Source organism: Saccostrea cucullata, unplaced genomic scaffold (genome assembly GCF_032062105.1).
Source record: "Saccostrea cucullata isolate Sc308-1 unplaced genomic scaffold, CSIRO_AGI_Scuc_v1 ctg949, whole genome shotgun sequence".
Lineage (NCBI taxonomy): Eukaryota > Metazoa > Mollusca > Bivalvia > Ostreida > Ostreidae > Saccostrea > Saccostrea cuccullata.
In genome coordinates, this window is record NW_026919068.1 from 73,291 (window position 1) to 89,830 (window position 16,540).

The following is a 16,540-nucleotide window of genomic DNA, read 5'->3' on the forward strand; positions in this document are numbered from 1 at the left end:
TTTATTAAAAAAGATTTTTTTTTCATTAAATTACTTACAGATATGAATTTAAGATTTATAATTGAGAAAATCGTTACCAAAAGTTTCATATTGTTATTAGAAAAAAAATCAATTAATTTATACATCTCAATGTACATGTATAACTCTCTTTAAAAGTACATTTCATGTTGGCATGTTTGGATACACTCATATTATTTTTTATCCTTGAACATGTTGAACTAAGTTTATACTAATTGAAAACCTTATATACATTACATTTAATAAAATAACACTTTTATCTATAAATCCATTATATTTATAGAAAGTTCCGTCTAAAGAGTTTATAATAAATAGCAAACAAAATCCGATAGATAGTCTTTATGTGAAACCTATTTGATTAAAATCTATTTAAAAATTCATTAGAATTTACTATAGTAGCTCCACCCTTTTTTAAGTGTTCAGCTGTAAGCCCTAGATGGTCAGGTGCTTTGTTGTTAGCAAGTTTACTGATGGCATTCTCCACTTGCATTTGTGTGATATCTGGGATCTCACTTCTCTTTTCAGGGTCTTCCAGGATTTCTTTGATGAGTAAACATTCTTCTTCATTTACCTGGTTGGCATCAGGAGTTCCAAGGCTATTGAAGTGTGTGTTCCAGCCTTTTAAAATTAGTTCATCTCCTTGTAGTTCGTGTCCGTCTAGGTATAAGGTGTCAGTTTCTGCGCAGTGTGAGGTACGTTGTTCTCGTACCAACTTGAAAAACAGTTTTTGGTTGAGATCTGCGGATTTTATTATATCGCTGTACTTCTTTTCACGTATGCGAGCTTGGGCTTGTCGCTGTTTCTGTCTCAGCGTTTTCTTTGTTGCCTTCATGTTGTTGAATAGCATACAGTTTTGTCCTTTTGGAGATCCTTCCATAACCCAGTCATAGTGTGCTTTCTTGGCTATCCTAGAAGCTTGTCCAATATTTTCATTCCAGGGTGTTCGTCCTTTCTTCTTTTGAGTTCTCTTACCGTTGGCTTTATGCTTTGGAATTGCAGTTTCAGCCGCAGTGTGTAGAGTATTGCTGAGGTGTACAATATCCAATATTAGCTGAATATTGGTGTTGTCATTCTGGCATTTGGGTTCTTCGTTTAAATATTCATCAATAGAGGATTGGTATCTGGAATCATCACATTTAATCCACTTTGGTTTATGGTATTCAGTTGTTGTAGGTGGTTCGGTCTTTGCCTTCTTGTGTGGTTTTATGTACATTTTCCCAGTGGTAAGGACATGATCGGATGTGTTGGTACTTTGCTGACCTCGTATACTGACCTGCTGTATACCATCGTCATTTTGGTCTTGTAGCTTGAGAAGGTAGTCAATCTGTGACGTGCTTTTGTTATCATGGTGAAAGAAAGTTGGTTCTTCAGGGTAATACTCGGGAGTGATGATGCTGAGTTCGTTGCAGAATTCCCTCAGTAGATTGTCCAAATTATTAGGGTTTGGTCTATGTAAAGAAGCGTTTAGGTCACCGCCCAATAGGATAGTGTAGGTTCTCCTGTATTTTGTTATAGCTTCTCTAACTACATCTAAGGAGTCTCTGTATTCTGCACTTGTATGTTTTCCACCTCTACATGGCATATAGACATTGATTATGCAGAGTGGTCTTGGCTTTGCATACAACTCGATAATAGCAATGTGGTTGTTACCTTCAAGGAGTGGTTTAATGTGGCTCGGGATGTTCTTTGGCCAGATAGTAGCTACGCCTCCATATCCTCTGATTCGTTCTTTTTGGCTAATGGGTGTATCTTCATCAACATACCTAGCATAAAAATCATGGTCATGCAGTATGTTTCCTATTTCCCTCTCTTCAAACTTGAACATCCAGTGCTCTTGGATTAGCAAAATGTCTATTTCTTTCAGTATCTCGTTGATGTAGACTGAGTTGCCTTTGATGTTCTGTACATTTAAGGTTCCAATTTTCATTTCCCTCTTTTCACAGTGTTGGTTTGGATCTATTTTTTGGTATGGTGTTCTTGTACTACTTTTGTCCTTACAGTTGGGTGCCACTTTTGTTGGTATAGTTGGTATAGTGGGCGACCGGTCAGATGGTTTGCTAGTATGTGTACTAGGGTGGAGGCTCGGCCATGCCCTAAAAAAGACTGACTGTTTCCTTGGGTTTTTGGGTTATCTATTGTTTAATCTGGTCTGGTAGGGCTAGTTGGTCTGTTATGCTCCCTTTCATCATTGCGATGTGTTGTTAGGCGATTTGAGTTAGTATAAGTCTGATTTAGGATGGTGATAGGCCTTGCTTCTTGACCTTTGCTGACGCTACTTTCCATCCTGGCTTTAGGTGTAATATTAGGCTCGTAATCAGGGTTTGAGTTATAACCATTCCTTTGGCTTCCCATCTCACTGTTATCTTGGTCAAGTTGTGGGTTACAGTTTCCTGTGTTCTCATTGTGGTTTGATGGAGTTTTCAGTTCCATACTTTTGTCAGTGTTCGAGATAATAGTAGTAAGTGGAGTACTAATCTTTTCCTTGTGCCTGTATGTAGTTGTAATTTCACTTGGTGTGCTAATCTGTCTTGGAGAAAAAACCTCAACTTCATTTAATTCTAAGCTAGGTTCCATTTTTGGCTTCTGTTGTGTTTCTAGTCTAGTGTTAATCTCATTTGATGGCGCCTGTGAGATTGCTGTGTTGTGTCCCCTTGTCTTAGTACGTGACTGGGTATTCAGTTTTGGTTGTAGGTCCTCCACATTAGCCACATATAAGGATTTATCATTGTCTCTACTCTCATTCATACATGTATATTGATCCTTCAAATTGTGAGTTTGGTTGGTTACTGCAGTGCATTCCACTTCCTTATTTATGGACTCTACAATTGTGCTTTTCTTGTCAGCTGGTGCCATTAAGTCAAGCTTTAAATTATTGTGGTCTATTTTAAGGAGAACTGTTTCCATCATGACTTGGTTTCTCTGAATCATTAGCTTCATTCCTTCCATGTCAATAAGTTGGGGTGGAGTGTTGGGAATTTGCTGTTGACTTAGAAGCTGATGTCTTTTGAGTGTGAGTATTTGTTTATCTTTTTCCTGTACCACAGTTTCCAGTCTTATTACTTCAGCCTTACATGCTGCTAATTGTTTTTTCTATATCTTCAAGTTGGAAGGCCTTTTTGGATTTAGGTGCCTTGGGAGGATTAACAGTTTTCCTCTCACTGTCTTTTTTGGTTTTCATAGCTGCTGTCTTGTTGGGTGCCTTATTGTCTTGGTGAGTGACTGTCATAACTTCTGAGGTGGTGACAGTTGCTGTTGGATTTGACCATTCGGGTAATGTTGTCTTGACTCCTGTTTCACCGTTAGTATCTCTTTCTATGTTAGGCTTTGGGGTTGAGGTTTGGTCTCTATATGGCCTTTGTATGGGTGTTTGTCCATCCGTGGTAGTCTAGACACCAGTCTCCTCATCAAGTGAGTACTCGTGTGCAGTCTTGTTAGGACTTGTCTGTGTTTCCATATTATAGGTTCTGTCATCAATGCAATCTTCAGCTTCGTCTCCCCTCATACCTAGTGCAGATAGCTCAAAAATATCATCAGTTGTTTGACAGCTATTACAGTGGTATTCAAGTTGATTATTGTCCCTGTGCCTATTATAGAGACTGATAGGCATTTCATCACAATAGTAGTGGATCCAGTTGAGGCATTTTGTACACTCGATAACTGGTCCGTCCGCAGGTCTGTCGCATATGTGGCATGTTGACAGAGTTTGGTCCGCTCCTGTTGTGATTGGCATTATACTATTAGGACAAGAAAATTCGACTCTCTGGTTCCCAGCTTTCGTGATTTGCAGAAAGGCTTTTGGAGTTGTGTCTGTTAGATCTGTTGCATCTTGCCTAGTATTGCCTTCTTGGTTGGATTGATTATGAGCAGTTTTTATGGAAGTGGTTGTACGTGTATCTACTAGTTTGTGGTTTGGAATGGTAGCAGAACTGTTTGTCTGGTTGATTTCAGCTTGATGGTTTTGCCCCGTAATAGATAGCTGGTGCTCTTGTATTGCCTGGAGTTCTAGTTCCAACTGTAGTCTGATGTCTTTGTTGGAGCTGTGATAAAGTGGATCATTCCTTACACTGCAGTTATAACTCTATGATCATTAAAATAGAGGAGGCTATTTTTGCCATTAATCATGATCTTTGACTTAGTTAAATACAGCATGATGCAATACTGTAGGGTCTTTCTTCCTCTTCCTGAGGAGTGGCTACTGACTTGGATTTTCGTCTCTACTTTAGTATTAGTATGTTCTTCTCTGGAAGCGACTTTTACAGAATATGGGTATGTAGTGTCGTTTGACATCTGTTTGTAGTATTGAGTTATCTTTTCAGTGAAAATGCTGTAGGTGTTGGGCTGCATTTCAAATATGTGGTTACCTCCTTTGTCAACATATGCTATCTTAGCAGGGAGATCACATGAGCGTATCTTCCTCTCTATGTTCATTTTTTGGTTCAGTTTGTATTTCTTGCGTTCTTCAGTTTGTTGCGTCACTTCAGTAGCGAGATTCGCTGGTGTTTGTCTCCTATCCATAACCCTCTGGCTTTGCCTTACTTGGTTATCGTCGATGGGCCCTCTGATATCGAGATCATGTGCCATGCTGATTTTCTCAGGATTAAAAGAGTTCATACACTAATTAAAAACTAGCTGGCAGTACTATACTAAAAGCTCGGGTTCACGGTATGTAAAATAGTTTATGCACACATATATAAGACAAGGACAGTACACTGGTTGACCACACAATCAAAACAAAGCGGCTACAACTAAAAAACTAAAAGCTGGTGATAAAATGTCTCTGATAGGCCTTAATACTAAACTGCAAATTCTGAAAAATAATTGCTGAAAAAGTTGCATCATTGTGTTCACTAGTCAAAACATTTAATAATGACGTCTTCGATATGAAGTTCGAAACGTGCTGGTCTCGAGAAGTTTGGGGACAAATTTAGGGTACGGACGAATTTAGGGTACACGACGATAAATGTGGTCGTGTACATACCTCGGGTAATATGCAATTGCTATATGCAAGACGGTCGTGTAAATAGATTTTACTTAATATCTGTGCACGACGGTCGTGTATATATCTCATTACTTTGCAATAGCTATTTGCACGACGGTCATGTAAATAGACTTTCCATGTAGAGTGCACGACGGTCATGTATATATCATCGGCCCCGTTTTTGGAGTTCGTCTAGACTGTTTACATAGAATATGCATTGTATGATGTCATTTAAAATTGTTTGACAACAATAAAAAACATCCTCCGAGATAGATTTATACAGTTATATCGATTGTACGATCATTTAACATGCAGCTGATGAAGCCCTCTTTTGATATGGCTACGCTTCTGATATGAATTTTGGATTAAAATTAAGCAAATATCCTTCAATTCACCTGAAAAAACTTATCCCCTTCTCTTTTCCTCTTGCATTGTCTCGATTAGTACACATGTACACACTGCAACTACGCACCATTCGTGAATTAAACGTGTTACATAGGCGTCGGAACCGGGGGGGGGGGCTAGGGGGGGCTTAGCCCCCCCCCCCCCCCCCCGACTTTTTTCCCAATATATACTTAGTATAGACATTGAACAACACAGATACGTCTTAGTATAGGTTAAAATTGGGAAAAGTGATAGTGTTTGGAAGAAAATTTTTGGTACTGGAGTTCGAACTTTGCCCCCCCCCCCCCCCCCCCCCCACGAAATAGGATTTAGGTAGATAGAATGTTCTATCGTTAAAATGATATTGTCCTACGGACCCGGTTTAACGATAGAATTCGTTCCGTGTATTCGTAATGTAGCAGAAAGAAACACGGGCAATAACTCGCATAGTGCATTTACTAGGAACAATCTAGAGAGTTCCGAATGTAAACATGGAGGTAATTTGAATCGAGAGAAAAACGTTGAGAAAATGACCATTGGATTTTCGTATTTATATGGATTATTTTTTGGGATAAAAGGCATAAGCAATCTCAAAAATGTTTGTTATGATTAATTTGCAAGTTATTTTCAGTGCAAATCCGTTTGTATCCTTCAAAATCGTTTCGGTGCGATTCTGCAATTTTTTGCTACATTACGAGGATATGGGTGGTATTCTAACTGTGGTGAGGGCTTGTACCGACACACAGTTAGATTATTCTAACTAGGATTTAGGATTTTCGTGTTTGGGAAAAAGACATTTCCTTTTTTTTTTTTTTTTTTTTTTTGCTGGTCAGGTTTTTTTGGAGGTACAATTTTTTTTTCTGACACTTAGCCCCCCCCCCCCCACTTTCAATTTGCTTCCGACGCCAATGTGTTGAGTAAAGTGAAAGAAGCGTTTTCGTTAAAATGAAACTTTGCCGTGCGGAATTGTTTATGCGGGTGTAGGGTGGTTTCGCGCCGATAACGTGTTCGCGCTGAGTGGTTTCGCCCCATTTATCTACAGGTAAGATATGGGTAGCATACAGTATGGCTTCCCCCCGATTACCTGTAATTATATAACTTAGTACCTTGTAATTAATTGACCCCAAGCGTTAATGTCGTGTGTTGGATAATTATCCCATTTTGTATTAATAATTAAAGTGAGGCCACTTTTTGCCAAATTATTACTTTATTTTAACTTTGGAATAATTCAGACAGACTGAATGTCAAAGTAAATACATGTATTTCGCTGACAGATAAGTGGGACCATAACAATGACGGACTATAACAAACTCGGACCATACCGAAGTCGGACAATAGCAAAATCGGACTACCGTATATATCTGTTTAGTAATTACAGATCCCTGTGTTGAATATGGAATTAATTTGTATTTTGTTAGATATATTAAGTTGAAGACTATAGATATGTATGTTTTACAAATTAAAACAATTTTCAAAGACTTTTTTTTCAATTTTTATCCATTTTACAGTTTAAAGTATATGTCGTAGAATACGCCTGCTGAGAAAATGTATGTACCTGTCGTGTTATTTTCCTAATTTCTTATGTAAATATATATTAGTAGATAAATTACTTTAAGGCTTAGAGAATATTTGGACGCAGAAAAAGTAACTTAATTTAACACCCCCACCCCCAACCAACCAACAATCAATCTTACGTCTATGTTAATATTAAATCATTCACTTTATCATTGTGTTTTTCTTTACATTTACTTACCAGTACAAGTAAATTTAAAAACGAAAATGAAATCAATTATTTTTTTTTACCTAAAAACATTAATTACATCATCTATAAAAATAATAGTCCAAATCTTCTTACAGAGGAAAGGTCTTGTCAAGTAAGAGTAATGATCTCTTGACTTTGAATATAACTGCAAACTTATAAGTTAAGATTAATAGCAATGCGTTAGATAATATATTTTCTCATTTTTTATTTATTTTTCTGTTGACGACTAAATACTATATAAATATATTAATCAATATAGCTTTCAAAAAATAACCAGGCGTGTAAATTTTCCCGACAGGCATTCTCAACAACATAGGAAATCTGTAAAAGCAAAATACACTCAAATTGTGCTTTCAAATTGCTTTTGTCTGGTTATATGTATCTATAGGGCCTATAAAAGTCATATATCTCTGTAACAAAATATAAATATATTTGGTATTTAAAAATTGCAAATATCACAGCGGGCATATAGATTTTCTCTGAAGGTGTTTATAACTGTTAACCGTAGATTTTTTTTTTAACAATTAAGATGGGGATAGCTGCAGATCTGTAGCGTTATTTTTTTTTTATATATTTTGTCTTTGACCATAACAAAGACAATATATAAAAATCCATAACACTACAGATCTGCAGCTAAGATGGGGAGTGCCTATGGTATAATGTAGAGCAAGGATTCTTCTGCATGACGATTATTCTTTATTCATGTGTTATTACACTTCCCATTTCATAGCATATACCTTTTCTTTATTATATCTTGATATATTTATATCTATATATATATTAATCAAACGACTATCCGATAAGCGGTATCTTCAGTTAATTATACAGTAGAAACCAATTTGGGCGAATCCATTCGGTGCGAACAAGAGATGGGCGCGAAACCACCCGGCGCGAACGGGTAATCGGAGCGAAACCACCCGCATTCTTTATGCGCATGTGCGGAGAGCAGGTCCGCAGTTACCGTGAAGGACCTTATTAATTTTAGCCAGTCGAATGCAGTCTATTTTTAGCTCCTTTTGATGTTACTTTCATGTGCATTTCCCATAAAGAATGGACTCTACAAGCAATAATTCAAAATCACAGTAAGTGTAACACATTATCAGTTACAACAAAGGTATAGGATATTGTTGTTATTACTTAAAATCTCGCTAAAGTGTACAATTGTATAATATCTTTAAAAAATTTTCTACTTTCGTTTTAAAATATATAATAAACAAAAGGAAAATCGTGATTCTGTTCCTTAAAAAATATTAACTTCGCATCACAAAATTCCCTTTGGAATCGATTCTATCTTCATGCCGTGTCTAAATTACATGTACAACCTGCAAAAAGAAATGCACAATCAATGACTTCTTACAAGGACTTCAGATTTGAATTTTCTGGTACATATTTACAAATATGTAACATAGTCGGTTACACATGTAATAATCAAGATATCGTGTTGAACCTTGTGTTTTCATTTCCTTCACGTGCAGACATTTAGATAAAATCACATAATTAAGACCATAAAAAACTAATCTTTTTTTCGGAACAGTTTACACGATTCCACAGCTGTTCCATGAAGTTTTACAGAGTTATGACTCTTTGCCACACAGATGCATTGTCCGTTGCTGATCATAAAACAATTGTAGGCTATAATTTATATTTTTATATAAATATGACATTACAGCCAGGTCTATTTAGACAAAATAATAAAAGATAATTTTTCAACAGTATGCAAAAAATGATTTGTTTTATGTGAATAATTTAATTTCCTATTATGAATCATTCTAAGGAACATATAATATTTTGTATAACATAACTTGCCTACTTCACAATGAGTTACGTCAAAAACGTATTACTGCGCTTGACGTTATTTTTTAAATAATGCTCAAATTGAAACCTTTTTCCGGAGGAAATATTATCTCATTGTCTACACTGAAATTAAATTATAAGGAATGAAGCTTATTTCAACTTATGTTATCCGATATAACAAAACTTGGGGCAGTTTACGCTTTTTTATAAACCGCTTCGCGGTTTATAAAGCGTAAACTGTCCCAAGTTATGTTATATCGGATAACATAAGTTGAAATAAGCTTCATTCCTTAAATAGTATTTGAAATCTTAAGAGACATATTTAATTTTCTTGTTCACTCGTAAATACAATGTTTTAACAGGCCATTAAGTCAATGCTAGTAAATGTATTTAAATATTTTTTTTTATTCCAATTAATCCATGTGTACCTTCAAATTTAATACTTTCAGCCATTTTCAGCTGTCTTTGAAATGTGTATGAACTAGAAATCTCATCAGACATCATGGCAGAGAAAAGGCTTCCTGTTTTTGTTGGTCCTGGTCTCCCCGTGAGTATAATTAAGGAGGCTAGGGGGTCAACAAATAAACCAAAAATTAACCACCAGAATTAAATTATTTTTTAAAATATGGTATATTAAGCTGTCAACTTTTATTTGGCAAAGAAATATTTCAAAAATTTTATTTTTAAAATCTGATCATTTTCTATATCTTTATATGGAGCTCTTCTTTTAAAGGAGATAGAAATGGTCTAAAAATGGCTGCCACACCCCAGCCTCGTTAACTGAACATGTTGGCACAGCTTCTTTTTGTCTTCTGTATGATTTCAGTCTGTTTTTAGGTATCCTGAGTAAACTCAGGTGACCTATTGCTATCCGTTTTCGTCCGTCGTCGTGGATCGTCCGTCGTTCATCGTGTGTTAACATTTGAACATTTTCAGCTTCTTCTCTGCAACCACTGCACAAATTTCAACCAAATTTGGCACAAAGCATCTATGGGTGAAGGGGAACAAAAATTGTGAATTTCATTATCCCTGCCTCCCTGGGGCCTGAGGGGTGGGGCCAAATCCACTAAAATTAATGCAATCTTTAAAAATCTTTTTCTTTACTCCTGGACATCAAGCAATCAAACTGTTTGCATGATTGTAATCAGCATTGAATCCTCTACCAAAATTATGAAATTCATGGCCCTGGGGTCAGGGGTTCTAGTGCTAGGGTGGGGCTAAATAAATATGTAGTGAAAATGCATTATTTCTTTGAAAATCTTCTTTTCTGCTCCTGGGTATTAAATAAACTAACTAAGTACAATGTTATGATGAGCAAGAGTGCCTCTACCAAAATTGTGAAATTTATGGCCCCAGGGTCAGGGGTTCTGATGTTAGGGTGGGGCTCTATTGATTATATATAGTGAAAATAATGAATTCTTTGAAAGTCTTCTTCTCTGCTCCTGGTTATTAAATAAACTAACAAAGTACATAGTTATGATGAGCAAGAGTGCTTTTACCAAAATTGTGAATTTTATGGCCCCAGGGTCAAGGGTTCTGGTGTTGAGGGGGGGGGGGGGGGGGGCTCTATTGATTATATAGCGAAAAATACATGAATTCTTTGAAAATCTTCTTCTCTGCTCCTAGGTATTAAATAAACTAACTAAGTGTATAGTTATGTTGAGCAAGAGTGCTTTTACCAAAATTGTGTATGTTATGGCCCCAGGATCAAGAGTTCTGGTGTGTGTGTGTGGGGGGGGGGGGCTCTATTGATTATATATAGTGAAAATACATGAATTCTTTGAAAATCTTATTCTCTGCTCCTAGGTATTAAATAAACTAACTAAGTGCATAGTTATGATGAGCAAGACTGCTTCAAGCAAAATTTTGAATTTTATGGTCCAAGGGTCAGGGATTCTGGTGTTGAGGAGGGGGGGGGGGACTCTATAGATTATATAGTAAAAATACATGAATTCTTTGAAAATCTTCTTCTCTGCTCCTAGGTATTAAATAAACTAACTAAGTGTATAGTTATGATGAGCAAGAGTGCTTTTACCTAAATTGTGAATTTTATGGTCTCAGGGTCAGGGGTTCTGGTGTTAAGGCAGGGCTAGTTTGATTTTATATTGAAAATATGTGAATTGTTTGAAAATCTTCTTCTCTGCTCCGAGGAATTAAATAAACTAACTAAGTACATAGTTATGATGAGCAAGAATGCCTCTTCTAAAATTATGAATTTTATGGCCCCAGGGTCAGGGGTTCTGTTGTTAGGGCAGGGCTCTATTGATTATATAGTGAAAATACATTAAATCTTGGAAATTTTTCTTCTCTGTCTCTGGGTATGAAACAGATGAAATACCTATATAGTTATGATGAGCAAGGGCCCTTATCTTGCAGAATTGTGAATTTCAAGGACCCTGGGTCAGAGGGGGGGGGGCTCTACTTATATACTGAAAATGAATTAATTGTTTGAAATCTGCTCCTTTGTATTTGTAAAACATTTATTTATTTTTTGATAGGCAATTTTAAGAGTGCCTTTTTAAAATTTGTGCAATGTGTGGACCTAGGGTCAGGGGTTTATGTCACAGTATTAGGGGCACTGCTGATTATTGCTGAATATTACTGATTAGTTGGAATACATTTTTGTTCCCCTACCCTGCATATTGGTATTCAGTAACCAAGCTAAGCAACTGCTAAGTGTACTGTTATGATGATCAATGGTGCCTCTTTCAAAATTGTGAATGCCATATATATATCATCTGGCTTAAGTTAAAACATGAATCAAATTCAATAACTGGAAAGTTGTTGCATAATGCTCAGGTGACCTATTAGGCCCGTGGGCCTCTTGTTAAAGAATTCATGTATTTTCACTATATAATCAATAGAGCCCCCCCTCCCCCCCCCCCTAACACAAGAACCTATGACCCTGGGGCTTTAAAATTCACAATTTTAGTAGATGCTTACAGCATCTTGATAGTTTCACAATGTACTGTGAAATTATCATACATAGGTAAATATGTTTTTTTTTCAAAATTCAATATTTGTCCCTGGCACTGTTTTCCTTTATTTCTGTGTGTCAATGGCATATGAAGTTGAAAATTAAAAAAAAAATATTTTTGTATTTTAGGATCAGATCCAATCTCTACAGGAAGACCAGCGTGAAAACACTCGCCTACAGAGGGAGCTGCAGCAGCAAATGTCAAAGGTCACCAGCGTGCGGTCAGCCATGGTTAGAAAGAGACAGAGTCCTATGTCTACAGGGAGTGAGTTCATAGTTCATGACATCAGGCACGAGGAGAGGCAGGAAGGGGAGGTAAGTCAGTCATTAATCAGAAGAGTATGCTAAGAAATAATTTCTTTCATAGATTCTTTTAATTATGGAAAATGAGATAAGGCAGGTATAATCTTTTACATGTATACTGTAAACCAACTTTTTAGGTCACCTGAGTAAAGTCAGGTGACCTATTGCTATCTGTTTTCGTCGTGCGTCGTGCATTAACATTTGAACATTTTCAGCTTCTTCTCTGCAACTACTCAACCAATTTCAACCAAATTTGGCACAAAGCATCTATGGGTGAAGGGGAACAAAAATTGTGAATTTCATGATCCCTGCCCCCGTGGGGCCTGAGGGGTGGGGCCAAAACCACTAAAATTAATGCAATCTTTGAAAATCTTCTTCTTTACTCCTGGACATCAAGCAGTCAAACTGTTTGCATGATTGTAATCAGCATTGAGTCCTCTACCAAAATTGTGAAATCCATGGCCCTGGGGTCAGGGGTTCTAGTGCTAGGGTGGGGCTAAATAAGTATATAGTGAAAATGCATTGTTTCTTGGAAAATCTCTGCTCCTGAATATTAAGAGCCATTCCACTACTAAGTCAGAAACGTAATGACATTCCCATTTTTTACTGACAAACTTAGAAAATTACTGACAATGTGCTGTCGTTACTGTAAAACTTAGACAATTACTGACCTTTTTACTGTCCGTACTGATAAACTTAGAAAAGTGCTGACAATCTTAGTCGGTGCTGAAAAACTTAGACAATTACTGACCCGTTTACTGTCCCTGCTGAAAAACTTAGACAAGCGCTGACATTTGCTGATAATTACTGTCCCTATTGTTCTCGCTTTCGGGGAGGCTGCAGTGGTGTGAAAATGACTGTAAATACTTTGTATTTAAAAACAGTCTTTTTTTTTTTTTTGTTGATGAAAAAAAAATCCCTGGCAGTTATTATTTTTTTAAATTTAAATATTATTGTTATCTGTAAAATAATTCAGAATATGAATTGAAATTAACAATGCGTTAATCAAGTTTAAATTTATGTGTTGAATATATTTATCCCTGTTCAATTAAAGAATTAAAATTAATTAATCATCAAGTTAATTTTCATCTATTTACTTCTTTGCAGAGAGATATCTGACTTTAATGTAAAGCCCCCCCCCCCCCCCGGTTTTCACGATCGGAAAGTTGTTATCAATTTTTTTTTTCATAAACAGGACAGATGTCTCTTGCTAAAAAAGGAAATCTTCTAAATATTGAATAATTACTGATAGGTTATTCAGTTTCCTAATGTTCTCGGACATATCTGTACAAGTCATATAATTAATGTAACGTGAAGCGATCACCCATCCAAAGGTTAAACAGGCTCGCCGTTGCTTAACTTGCCTGAAATAGTGGGAGACTCTAACGCATCACCAGAAAAGCTAACTCACTAGCGAAGCAGTGTAAGTTCCCTATATACTGTCTGATACAATTATATACCCCTGTTTAAGATTTCCGGTTTCATTTGCTCATACGGGAGTTCCCCTATTGAACAGTGCAGTGTTCAATATCTAAACTTGTACTATGCCTTGTTAATTTTGTCACTTAAAACATTATATCTAAATGAATGGTTGGTTGATCGATTACACAGGGTTCATAAGTACTCAATATCTGTAAGTCCAAGACTAATAAATAATTATAAGACTAGTAATAAAAATTCATGTACTAGCAATTATAGTGATCTTACGGAAAATATTTATATTTACTAGGTCAGCAGTAAGACTAATATTAGCAGTAGCACCATTTTTCTTCAATATTTTTCTTCTCTCTCTCCCTCCCTCTCTCTCTCTCTTAAAGGCAGAGATTTTAAGCAACGCCTTCAAAAATACCTGGTCTGGGTAGCCCTGTCAATCAAGTGCGTGAAAGTCCATCATTGGATGCTGGAACTTGATTGACAGTTACTTACTGGTGCCTGTGTATACCCTGTACACCTTCATTGAGACTCATGGTGACCTTCTAATAAACTTTTGATCCTTTGATGTTTACTGAACACGATATACAGAATTACTGTATCACTATGAAATTTTATAGACTGATAAGATATGAATTAAATATAACTTTTGTATTTGGAAGGATATTAATATAATATATATTTTTAAAGCAAAAAAAAAAAAATAAATTTAATTGCAAAAACTTTTTTTCGAATGAAATTTTGATATTATTTTTAAAATAAATGATAAAGTGGAAATATTTTTGATAAAGTTCAGTGATGCTCAGTGTAAAATAATTAAATTAAAAAATAATGTTTCTGATTATGGGTCACTTACAATGTCCTTTTTTTTTTATTCAAATGAGAATTAACAAACATGTTTCTTGGTGACAAAGGATAGACCTATACAGTACAGTGCAAATTTTTTTTTGTGAAATGTTGTTCATGAAATGTTGTTCACACAGCTCTCTTTTCATAAAATTACAAGATGGGATCCTGGGGATAAATGAATTAAGATTAATTTGGTTGTTACCAAAAAAGAAGTTGTTTTATTTAAATTAACACATACAAGAACGTCTTATACAATCTTTGTTTTAATATTTGAATTCATAGTATGATATTATAAGAATATTTTAAATAGGTAGGAATGTTTTCAAAAAGTCAAAAATAAATCAATTAAATTGAAAAAGAACTTTTCCTTTTAATTTTAAAATTGTCTCAAAATCCCAAACACAGGTAAAGTTTGACACCTGGGTATTTCACCGTGTATTAAATCACTTCTTGTGTATAGGAATTAGGAGACAGATGACCACAGGTAGACTGCTACCCCCCAAGGCATTCACACCTGTACAAAATAAGCCCCTCCCTCACCTGGAATTTACCACCCGGTAAAAAATCTCTGCCTTTAAAGATACAAACAGTATTGACACTTTAAGTTACTTAAATACTTGACAAGTGCGCCGTTTATTCACATTGCCGAGGAGGTTAGATCTCTATATAGTTTTTGAACTTAATTTTTAAGAATTTTTAAATCATGATTCAATTTTAACAAAAATATTTCATGTTTCATAACTTCCAATTTCCTCCTGTAGCTATCGGTGAATTGGAATTAATTTAATTTTATGTGCTGAAATTAAATTTCATCTCATTAAAATAGGTAGGCGTAGGGGGTGTTATGATGTTAACGTAATGAAAAGGCAGAGGGCGGACTTGTCTAGTAAACTATTTTACGAAGTAGCGAAATTGGAAGTTATTAGTCCGTCGAACCAGTGCTCACAAATATTTATTCCGAACCCTCTAGCATACATGTATAACCCCCCCCCCCCCCCCCCCCCCCTTCACACACGTTACATGAAAAAGTATCTAGTACACCGGTACTTGAATATGAATTTTATAAAAATGTGCAAGTTTTGTGAATGATGCATACTTCTTTGTCCATTTGATCAATTTATACCCGTAATCATTATTTATTTGATTCATATTTCATTAACATCTTTCCTTTTCATACGAGTAAGATTATTCGCTAACTGTAGGTGCCCATTATCTTCCGTGTTGAGTAACAATTCACCTCTCTCTTTGTCTCCCTCCTCTCTCTCTCTCTCTCCAAAAAATCAATATCGACCCAGGCAAAGTTTAAAATATGTTTAAACTCCGGCTGTTTTTTTACTGTCATAATATTCTGCATATGATATAAATTGTGTTTGATTTTTAATTATTCTTAATTGCTGATAAAAAGTTGAGGAAATGCTATGAACTATTTTTAACGTGATTTGATAATCAAACAAGTTCCTCACTCCACTGTCCCACACACACACTAACACGACTTAACAAAAAAATTTAGGAACCAGTAATTTTTACAAAACTTTGGATGTAATGTATCTCTTTTCATATTTATTTTTGCTTACATCTTTAAATAATTTGTGCCTTTCCCCGGTTGTTTTTTACATCAATCTTCTTTTTTCATTAATCGTTAATTTTTTCTTACGTCGGTATTTTAAAAAAAATATTTATTTATTCTAAGAAGAGATTGAAGGTTTGTAGATTGCATATTACGTATGTGTTGGTGTTGAATTTCTCAAATTCAGACTGTCTTGAAGAAGAGTCTACCTGTCGCCGTAATGTTGCGTAACTAACTTCCAGTGAAATCCAGCGAGTGGTCTTCTGTATAATGCTGCAGTGACACCTATTGTCTTATTTACCCGCTACCATACACACTCGGATCGCCTCAGGCAATTTCTTTTACACACAGGTGCTTCACCAAGTTTCCGATTGTATGTTGAATGATTATGTAATTCGGCTGGATACCAGCTAAACGACTTGAATAATTTTTGACGAATAAAAAGCACAGTGTTACTGTAAAATCATGATACTGGTT

The 16,540-nt window shown here is 35.7% G+C and overlaps 2 protein-coding genes and 1 long non-coding RNA gene across 3 annotated transcripts in view; 2 read left to right on the forward strand and 1 right to left on the reverse strand.

The window, feature by feature from the left end:
- Nucleotides 1–376: 376 nt before the first annotated feature.
- Nucleotides 377–1,945, reverse strand: LOC134278766 (uncharacterized). Its single transcript, XM_062761060.1, has one exon. The coding sequence runs from the start codon at nucleotides 1,943–1,945 to the stop codon at nucleotides 377–379; it is 1,569 nt and encodes a 522-aa protein (XP_062617044.1).
- Nucleotides 1,946–5,391: 3,446 nt separating this feature from the next.
- LOC134278736 (uncharacterized) lies at nucleotides 5,392–8,119 on the forward strand. The gene is made up of 3 exons (XR_009994511.1): nucleotides 5,392–5,497; nucleotides 6,304–6,368; nucleotides 8,087–8,119. It is a non-coding gene; the product is annotated as an uncharacterized LOC134278736 (long non-coding RNA).
- Nucleotides 8,120–9,417: 1,298 nt separating this feature from the next.
- The window catches only part of LOC134278778 (uncharacterized), a gene marked incomplete at its 3' end in the record, with an annotated part of 67,771 nt that continues 60,648 nt past the window's right edge, over nucleotides 9,418–16,540 (forward strand). Inside the window, exon 1 of the mRNA XM_062761065.1 lies at nucleotides 9,418–9,483. Coding sequence (XP_062617049.1) covers nucleotides 9,439–9,483 — 45 coding nt within the window. The remainder of the gene's footprint in view (nucleotides 9,484–16,540) is intronic.